The 10643-nt window shown below is 44.8% G+C and overlaps 1 protein-coding gene across 7 annotated transcripts in view; it reads right to left on the bottom strand.

Moving 5' to 3' along the window:
- Positions 1-1426: 1426 nt before the first annotated feature.
- Positions 1427-10643, bottom strand: part of ARFGAP1 (ARF GTPase activating protein 1) — a 30828-nt gene continuing 21611 nt past the window's right edge. For 4 of the 7 annotated variants that reach the window (XM_077252920.1, XM_077252923.1, XM_077252922.1 and 1 more), the window contains 2 exons: positions 4650-4720; positions 1427-3861 (listed from right to left, as the gene is read on the bottom strand). In XM_077252920.1, the coding sequence (XP_077109035.1) occupies positions 3513-3861; positions 4650-4720 (420 nt within the window). In that variant the 3' untranslated portion in view covers positions 1427-3512. Of the gene's footprint in view, positions 3862-4649; positions 4727-10643 lie in introns of all 7 variants that reach the window. The other 3 variants (XM_077252918.1, XM_077252921.1, XM_077252917.1) reach the window with 1 other exon arrangement.

Below are 10643 nucleotides of genomic sequence, written 5' to 3'. Positions count from 1 at the left end.
CTGAGCTGCACCTGTGGCACTATTTTGGGATGAAACCCTGTTTTTCTAACTGTCCTGCTCACTGTTATAATGCAAACTGGGAATGAGGTCTTATACGGAGTGTAATTCCCAGTTTGATCGCAGCTCTAAGGACCTGAATTCGCAAAATGAGAAGGATTTTGGCAAATGTCTCAAAACCAAATCTGAAAATGTGAGAACTACACAATTTGCATCGGACCACAAACATAACCTACTTTTCACATATGGCGCAAGGTCACCATGCAGCCCTCACCTTGTGAGGTCACACCAGTGGGGTTCCGGGTTTCCACTAAAGTACTGAACCCGGTCGTTGTGTAATATACACACTGTCAGGATACACCCCGCTTTCTGCTCGAGTGATCGTCAGAATGCAACTTGCATAGATTGGGTCATGTGCCAACAAGCCCCCAACCAGCTTCACTCAATAGACCATCGAGAGAACCAGGAAAGGTAGCCGGTTGGCTCATGGCCAAACACCATTATTGTGATCACCGACGACCACTCAAGAGGGCAATAAAGCGCAATCCGGACTGTGTGAATATTACACAATGAGAGGGGTCAGCAATCTGCAGTCACAGAGTGACTGCACAAATGTAAGCGGAAGCCCGAAAACCCCCTTCCAGACATCTGCAGTACACGTATGGCGCAGGTCAGCTGCGGGTGTATGGAGAGAGGGCCACAACTGCCATACATAAAACCTACCCAGAGATCTCCATCCCCTGGGCCTGTAATCTCGCAATCATACCTCGACAACCTGGGGGCCACAGAGCTGCTCTGTCTGACACGATCGGGGCCCCGTCTTCAATGCTTCCAGTAATATTACAGGAGGGCGTTGCTATATAAGCAGCTTTCTTACAGCTTCGGAGAGGAGATTTAAGTAACGTCCAAGAAAGGGGGGCATAATTTATACCCACACCACATCTTGTTAACCCTTAAAAGACCCCTCACCCTCCTCCAAAGGCAAAAAAAAAAAAAAAAAAAAAAAAAGAATTGTAATGGAAGGCTTTGCATTCTTCATTTACTCTATATTTAAAGTGGCAGTGTGCTGCTGATCAAAACCCAAACATGTCCGCACCAAGACCTTCTTCCCATTCACAGCTTTCTCTCTAAGGGCAGATGCTCCAATCGCTCCGTCCCTTCTGTCCAGTGTGCGGACCCCTTACATGTGTCTCAGCTATATTATAGAGATGCTAACCCTAAAGCGTATTTTCTCTTCCTGCTGTTGCTCCCTGTTATCAGCCTCCAAGGCTCACTGCAGTGTTCTCCATTGGGTGCCATCCAGAGATTTCCCCCACACTCACAGTTTATATCCCATATCGCCGGTGCCAAGAACATTTACAGCCATTGCTGTAACTGATCTCAGGTTTAAATCCCCCCTGCCCACCACAAAAAGAACAGGATGTTGGGGGACGTCCGATCACACTTTATTTCTGAATGACATGATCACTAGGTAATAAATATATAGAATAAATGACATTAGAACCCTTCAAAGAGACCAGCGACATATTGCACAGCGATGATCCCTCTCCCGTAGACGAGGGATGAAACATTTCCATGGTTTACAGCAACAAGGGAGACATGAAAAGTAAAAGGAACAATTAATGGAATGTAAAAAGGATCAGGGGACGCCGCTCTGCAACCTACGGCTGTCACAGCATATTGGGGGATGTAGTTCTTCAGCCAAATTGTAAGGTTCAGCTTGCCATCCTAGAGCACAATCGAGTCTTTTCCAGCTACCAGCGCACATTGGGAGTTATAGTTCAGAACTAGCTGGGAAGCCATGGGGTAGCCTCACACCCAAGGCCATGGGGTACCCTCACCCGGATCTATGGCGGTTCATTAAATTCTCTTCAGCTTGAATTTGATCAAAATATCTATTTGTATATAGAAGCTATGATAACTTTTTAGACAACGGAACTCCCCACGCCACCCCCAACGGAGAAAAAAAAAAAAACAGCAAAATTATAAAAGTTCTCTCAACGGAGAGTGCAAACCCACCCCATCCCATGATGCTGGGAGACTTCCCCCAAAAACTACAGTAATTGCATTAGTACATCTGGTCGCTAGCCCTAGTTATACAGTTTAGTACCAGTAGGGGGAGCTAGACCCATCGAACACTGAGTGGAGATCCTGTGACATATAAAATCAGAACCAACCAGGACAAGCAGAGCTGCAGTGTAAAGTACAGTGTCAGGAGAGAAGACCAGCCATAGCCTATAATGAGGCCGAGACAAATTTCAGACTACCTCCAGACTCCAACAGACCCTGCAGCTAAGCCGCAGTCACTGATCAGAGCTCAGCTTTGATGGAGCAAAAAGTGTACCTGCACTTTTTCATTTAAAAGAACTGATGACATGTTGGCAGTTGTAATTAGTGGGGACCAGATCCAGAGACCTCCAAATCGTTTGAGATGTTTCAATGACATGTGAAATTCACTTTAAAAACAAAAAAAGGCCACATTAAAGGGGTTATCCAGCTTTGGAGACATTTGACTTAAATGCATGTATTTGGGACTAAAAATAATTTTGATAACTCGGTTTCTTTAAAAAGTTTGCACCGTTTGCCCTCTATAACCTTTGTGTTGCACTGTATATTGCTGGCTGCAAGAAGAGTTAACTGAGAATCCATGGGTGAACTCAAGCTGAGGGTCTGCTGGAGAGTTTGTGACTTATCTCTGTTTTTTGACCTCAGACCACAGCACAGTTGAAGGTCCAAGGGAAACAGGAGCCAGTAAAAGCCAAAAGGTGCATTTTTTTGTGTGAAATCCAAATACAAGAATAGTTTTTCACCCAAAATAGATGCATTTAATGAAAACGAAAAAAAAAAAAAAGTCTTAAAAAGGTGGACTACCCCTTTACATATATATACTTGTTGGTAGATTGCACTTTACCTGGTGTATAAAAGAGAAAGCAGCAGCACAATGGGTTAAAGGCTGTTATGAGGTATATGGGGGACGGGGGGCACAGGGATGTAAGACATCACATCTTCCGCAATCACGACTGAAGTCATCCAAGCTACTTATACACTGCAGGAGAAGCACAATGTCCACTGGATACAGACTATGAACCTCTGCATGGCACAGAGCAGCCATGACGATCTCTGCACATCACCACACAGAAGGGGGCGCTACATATCGGCAGAGAGGAAACACGTGGGGCACTTTCCCGCAGCCTAAATACAAGGATGGGAGATCCGGAGGGCGGTCAGCAGAGAGAAGGGGATGATACTCGACCGGGAGGAAGAAGAGAATGTGCACGAACCACAGATGACTTGATTCATGGAAGGACCAGTTGGGGGCGCCAATGCTGAACAGACCCAGTGGGCCCCACATTCCCAATTATCAGTAGAGATGAACACTGATTATGTATTACCCTTGCTCGGAATAGACCGACGACGGCGGCCGCCACGTCCCTTCCACGGCTCATGATGAAATAACTGGAAATTGGGTCCCCCTCTGCTCTATATCGCCCATCTGATACCCCTCCCCCAATACTCTACCAGTTGGAGTTCTCCCACCCCTCATCTGAAGCGGGTGCCTGACTACTGCCACCCTTCTTGCCCTTTCCTTCGGAATCCCAGTGGCTGTCCCAGTTCTCCCAGCTGTCACTGTTGCTGTTCTTGTTGTTAGAGGTGGTCCCAGACCCCCAAACCTCCCAGCTGTCTGAGCTCTTCCTCTCGGTGGCATTTTCAGGGAAGGTCCAGCTGTCCCCGCTGGGCGATTTTGTTGGCTTCTTCAATTCTTCAGAGCTGCCAAATGTCTCCCAAAAGGATTTTCCTGGGGTGGCATTCTGGTAACTATCGGCACCGTCGCCGCCCTGCTGGTAGCCCTCGCCAGAGTGGGAGCTGCGAGAAAAGCGCGACAATGAACAAATCAGGAATAAGTCACATCATTCTCCATATCTGCAGCTTCCAACATACAGCGTTTCACTCAGAACCATTATCACGAATTCTCCATGCTGTCCGTGAATGAAAACATCCTGACTTACAGAAGAGCCCACCTCATACTACTCAAAACGGGGTTTGTTAAAGCCCCCATAAACATTTGACCAGCGTCATGAGCTGAGCGCTCCTGCGTTCTCTATGAGAAAGCTGCTGCCAGACTCATCTGGCGGCAGCGTATGACAAAAAATTGGCAGTCCGATATCAGCAAGCTGACAGTAATGTGAATTACGACCCCCAAAAGATGGTATTAGGGCAGAGTAAGATCCAGTGTGTCCGATTTCAGACTGCCGATTCATTTGTCCTCAGCGACAAAGGCCCCCGCCAGAGTACTCTGGCAGCGGCTCTCTCAGAGAACACAGGAGTGTTGAGCGAGATAGCTGCCGGTTGAAGAATCATTTGGCTGACAATCTAAAATGTAAGGGGGGGCTGTAGAATTATATCTAGTGTAGTCAAATGTCTGAAAGCAGAACATATCCATCTGCTGCAGTTTGTTACAATGTAACAGTGCAACTGAAACCAAATCAGTCTGAGGACTGTGCAAACCAGATACAACTGTAGCAAATACCCAGTTTGTTGGGCACAGCGTGGTGGGGGGGTGTAATATGCTCCAGAGATGAGACTCAGGTCTGCGTATACACCATTATACTGATGGGGGAAGGGGGGGGATTAGTGAGACTGTGGTCACTTACCTTTCTGTGTTGTCCTCACTTTTGCCTGAAAAAAACGTGGTGACATCTCTCCAGCCCTTGGAACTGACACCCTGGACCTGCAAGATGCACCAGCGTTAGGCATCGTTCACACACAGTGCAGAAAATATGGCAGTGAGACCCCTGGGGCCGCATGTATAACCGTAACATAATGCATTGTACTTCTGTGAGCCACTTATGTAGCCAAGGCCAGGATCGCCCCTGGTCCACATGAGCCAAGATTACTCCGCTCCATGATCGCCCAAACTCCGGGCCTTGTGCCCACAGCAGGGGATTGAGGCCTCGCCCCGAACGTGCAGCTCTTGGGCTTAGAACCCCTTTAAGTGACCCACGCCCCCCTCTAACATGGTCTTTTCTCAAAGGCATTTGCCCTATACACAAGCGAAAATCTGCCAAACATACAGGTGAAATGTGTCCTAGGGCTGCAATCACCCAGGAAAAGCCAATGGTGGCCTTTTGACAAAAAAAAAAAAAATATTTTACTGCATGGAGAAGACCTGGGGGCTATATTTTTCTATATAGAGGTATTGGTTTACTACACAGTAATATATATACTTCTGACAACATGTCTCTGAAGTTCCAAGCAATACATTTTGTATTTATTTTCGGAAAATGAGAAATGGTCAAAATAAAAAAAAAACAAATAAAAAAAACCCCAGTGCTTGCAGACCTCAAATTATGCAAAAAAACAAGTTCATAATCATTTAGAAACAACAATACTAACGTTTTACCTCAGGAAGAGTTCAGCTTTCATGCGTCTTGGCATGCTTTCCACCAGTCTTTCACACTGCTTCTGGCGCAAACGTTTAAGCAGTTCTTGTTTGTTTGATGGCTTATGACTATCTATCATCCTCTTGATTACATTCCAGAGGTTTTTAATGGGGTTCAGCTCTGGAGGCTGGGCTGCCCATGACACCAATCTTCCACCAAATTTCACAGTGGTGGCTTGTATGCCTCTTCAGGTCTCCATCTAACTATTAGACGACCAGGTGATGATCTGGGGATGCTTCAGCAAGGCTGGAATTGGGCAGGTTAATCTTTGCGAAGGACGTATGAATCAAGCCGCATACAAGGTTATCCTGGAAAAACAGTGATTCCTTCTGCTCAGGCAATGTTCCCCAACTCTGAGGACTGGTTTTTCCAGCAGGACAGTGTGCCGTGCCACACAGCTAGGTCAGTAAAGGTGTGGATGAAGGACCACCACATCAAATCCCTGTCATGGCCAGCCATATCTCCAGACCTGAACCCCAATGAAAACCTCTGGAATGTAATCAAGAGGAAGATGGATAGTCACAAGCCATCAAACAAAGAAGAACTGATTACATTTTTGTACCAGGAGTGGCATAAGGTCACCTAAAAGCAGTGTGAAAGACTGGTGGAAAGCATGCCAAGACGCATGAAACCTGTGATTAAAAATCGTGGTTATTCCACAAAATATTGATTTCTGATCTCTTCCTGAGGTAAAACATTAGTATTGTTGTTTCTAAATGATTATGAACTTGTGTTTGTTTTTTTTGCATTATTTGAGGTCTGCAAGCAATGCATTTTTTTTATTTTGACCATTTCTCATTTTCAGAAAACAAATACAAAATGTATTGCTTGGAACTTCGGAGACATGTTGTCAGTAGTTTATAGAATAAAAGAACAATTTGCATTTTACTCAAAACTATACCTATAGAGAGAAAAATCAGACAAACTGAACATTTTGCAGTGGTCTCTTAATTTTTGCCAGAGCTGTATTGGACATAGGCAAGACTCCAAAAATATACCTCAGACTGAAGGCTCAGACATGACCCCTTTGCTGGCTGCCACCTGTTCCGCTTTCCGTCGCCTTGCGCCATATCGCCTGGCTGTATCCAAGCCAGAGCTCACTGGAAGTCGTAATGACACGATGTTAACGTTGTGACCATATGACGCAGCGAGCTCCAGCCTGGATGTGGCCGGAAGTTCTAGCCTGTACTTAAAGGTAACTTGTCACCATTTTTGTGTCATACCAGCTAAAAATATCATCTTGGTCAGCATGTCCTTTAAGATGCCGAAGAGGCAGTGCACAGGAAACAGGGCGGACAGAGAGATCAGTGCTGGGATGAGTATTGGGGATTTTTTTTTTTTTTACATTCCCAACTACGGGTTGTACGCAAGTCAGATTTTTGTAAGTCAAAGGCAGCCTGTGTACAACATACGGTACTTGCATAATGCAAATAGAAAAAGGTCTACATACCCCTGTTAACATACCAGGGTTTTGTCATATAAAGAAAAATAAAACCAACAAGAAGAAGAATTTCAGAATTTTCCACATCCTTTTATGTCACTCATTATCTGTACAAATCTATTAGGAAACAAACAAATCTATTTTGAGGGTGAAAATATAACAAAACTAAAATAACGTGAATGCTTATTTAACCCCTTAGTGACAGAGCCAATTTGGTACTTAATGACCGAGCCAATTTTTTACAATTCTGACCAGTGTCACTTTATGAGGTTATAACTCTGGAACGCTTTATCGGATCCCGCTGATTCTGAGATTGTTTTTTCGTGACATGTTGTACTTCAAGTTAGTGGTAACATTTCTTCGATATTACTTGCGATTATTTATGAAAAAAATGGAAATATGGCGAAAAATTTTAAAATTTTGCAATTTTCAAACTTTGTATTTTTATGCCCTTAAATCAGAGAGATATGTCACAAAAAATAGTTAATAAATAACATTTCTCACATGTCTACTTTACATCAGCACAATTTTGGAAACAATTTTTTTTTTTGTTAGGGAGTTATAAGGGTTAAAAGTTGACCAGCAATTTCTCATTTTTACAACACCATGTTTTTTTTAGGGACCACATCACCTTTGAAGTGATTTTGAGGGGTCTATATGATAGAAAATAACCATATGATAGAAAATAACACCATTCTAAAAACTGCACCCCTCAAGCTGCTCAAAACCACATTCAAGAAGTTTATTAACCCTTTACGTACTTCACAGGAACTAAAACAATGTGGAAGAAAAAAATGAACATTTAACTTTTTTTTGCAAACATTTTACTTCAGAACCATTTTTTTTAATTTTCACAAGTGTAAAAACAGAAATTTAACCACAAATTTTGTTGTGCAATTTTTCCTGAGTACGCCGATACCCCATATGTGGAGGTAAACCACTGTTTGGGCGCACCGCAGAGCTTGGAAGTGAAGGAGCACCGTTTGACTGTTTCAATGCAGAATTGGCTGGAATTGAGATCGGACGCCATGTCGCGTTTGGAGAGCCCCTAATGTGCCTAAACAGTGGAAACCCCCCACAAGTGACACCATTTTGGAAACTAGACCCCTCAAGGAACTTATCTAGATGTGTGGTGAGCACTTTGAACCCCCAAGTGCTTCACAGAAGTTTATAACATAGAGCCGTGAAAATAAAAAATCGCATTTGTTTTCACAAAAATGATTTTTTCGCCCACAAATTCTTATTTTCACAAGGGTAACAGGAGAAATTAGACCACAAAAGTTGTTGTGCAATTTCTCCTGAGTACGTCGATACCCCATATGTGGAGGTAAACCACTGTTTGGGCGCACCGCAGAGCTTGGAAGTGAAGGAGCACCGTTTGACTTTTTCAATGCAGAATTGGCTGGAATTGAGATCGGACGCCATGTCACGTTTGGAGAGCCGCTGATGTGCCTAAACAGTAGAGACCCCCCACATATGACACCATTTTGGAAACTAGACCCCTTAAGGAACTTATCTAGATGTGTGGTGAGCACTTTAAACCCCCAGGTGCTTCACAGAAGTTTATAACGTAGAGCCGTGAAAATAAAAAAATCGCATTTTTTCTACAAAAATTATCTTTTTGCCTCCAAATTTTTATTTTACCAAGGGTAACAGGAGAAAATGGACCCCAGAAGCTGTTGTATAATTTGTCTTGAGTACGCCGACACCCCATATGTGGGGGTAAACCACTGTTTGGGCGCATGGCTGAGCTCGGAAGCAAAGGAGCGCCATTTGACTTTTCAATGCAAAATTGACTGGAATTGAGATCGGACGCCATGTCGCGTTTGGAGAGCCCCTGATGTGCCTAAACAGTAGAAACCCCCCAAAAGTGACCCCATTTTGGAAACTAGACCCCCCATGGAACTTATCTAGATGTGTAGTGAGAACTTTGAATGCCCAAGTGCATCACAGAAGTTTATAATGCAGAGTTGTGAAAATAAAAAATATATATTTTTTAACAATAAAGATTTTTTAGCCCCCAAGTTTTTATTTTCACAAGGGTAACAAGAGAAATTGGACCCCAAAAGTTGTTGTCCAATTTGTCCTGAGTATGCTGGTACCCCATATGTGGGGGTAAACCACTGTTTGGGCGCACGGCAGAGCTCGGAAGGGAAGGAGCGCCATTTTGGAATGCAGACTTTGATAGAATTGTCTGCGGGCGTTATGTTGCGTTTGCAGACCCCTAATGTACCTAAACAGTAGAAACCCCCAACAAGTGACCCCATTTTGGAAAATAGACCCCCCAAGGAACTTATCTAGATATGTGGTGAGAACTTTGAATGCCCAAGTGCTTCACAGAAGTTTATAATGCAGAGTAGTGAAAATAAAAAATATTTTTTTCCCACAAAAAAGATTTTTTTAGCCCCCAAATTTTTATTTTCACAAGGGTAACAAGAGAAATTGGACCCCAAAAGTTGTTGTCCAATTTGTCCTGAGTATGCTGGTACCCCATATGTGGGGGTAAACCACTGTTTGGGCGCACGGCAGAGCTCAGAAGGGAGGGAGTACCATTTGACTTTTTTAGCGCAAAATTGGCTGTCGTGTTTGGAGACCCCCTGATGTACCTAAACAGTGGAAACCCCCCAATTCTAACTCCAACCCTAACCCCAACACACCCCTAACCCTAATCTCAACCCGATCCATAATCCTAATCACAACCCTAACGATAATCACAACCCTAACCCCAAAACAGCCCTAATCTCAACCCTAACCATAACCCTAATCAAAACCCTAAATCCAACACACCCCTAACCCTAATCCCAACCCTAACCCTAATCCCAACCCTAATCCCAAACGTAACACTAATCCCAACCCTAACCCTAATCCCAACTCTAACCCTAACTTTAGCCCCAACACTAACTTTAGCCCCAACCCTAACCATAACTTTAGCCCCCGTCGTCACAAAAAAAGTTCAATGTAACCTTTTTTTTGTACGTCGCGTCCGCCATTTCCGCGCATGCGTGGCCGTAACTCTGCCCCCTCCTCCCCAGGACATAGACTGGGCAGCGGATGCGTTGAAAAACTGCATCCGCTGCCCACGTTGTGCACAATTTTCACAACGTGCGTCGGTACATCGGGCCGACGCATTGCGACCGCCCCGTACCGACGCAAGTGTGAAAGAAGCCTAAGGCTACTTTCACACTAGCGTCGTACTCGGCCCATCGCAGTGTGTCGGGCCGACGTACCGACGCTAGCGTTGTAAGCGCCGCACAACGGGTGCAGCAGATGCTGTTTTTTCAACGCATCCGCTGCCCCATTGTGAGGTGCGGGGAGGCGGGGGCGGAGTTCTGGCCACGCATGCGCAATCGGAAATGGCAGACACGTCGCACAAAAAAGTTACATGTAGTTTTTTTTGTGTCGACGGTCCGCCAAAGCACGACGCATCCGTCGCACGACGGATGCGACATGTGGCAATCCGTCGCAATGCGTCGCTAATGCAAGCCAATGGAGAAAAAACGCATCCTGCAAGCACTTTTGCAGGATGCGTTTTTTCTCCAACGACGCATTGCGACGGAAGCCAAAAAATGCTAGTGTGAAAGTAGCCTAACCCTAACCCTAGCCCTAAATTTAGCCCCAACCCTAACCCTAACCCTAACTCTAACCCTAACTCTAACCCTAACCCTAACTCTAACCCTAACTCTAACCCTAACCCTAACTCTAACCCTAACCCTAACCCTAACCCTAGCCCTAGCCCTAGCCCCAACTTGTCTTCTCCTGCCGGC

This window comes from Ranitomeya variabilis, chromosome 4 (assembly GCF_051348905.1).
Source record: "Ranitomeya variabilis isolate aRanVar5 chromosome 4, aRanVar5.hap1, whole genome shotgun sequence".
NCBI lineage: Eukaryota > Metazoa > Chordata > Amphibia > Anura > Dendrobatidae > Ranitomeya > Ranitomeya variabilis.
Note: the sequence above shows the minus strand (reverse complement) of the source record. Positions and strands in the feature narration are given on the sequence as shown.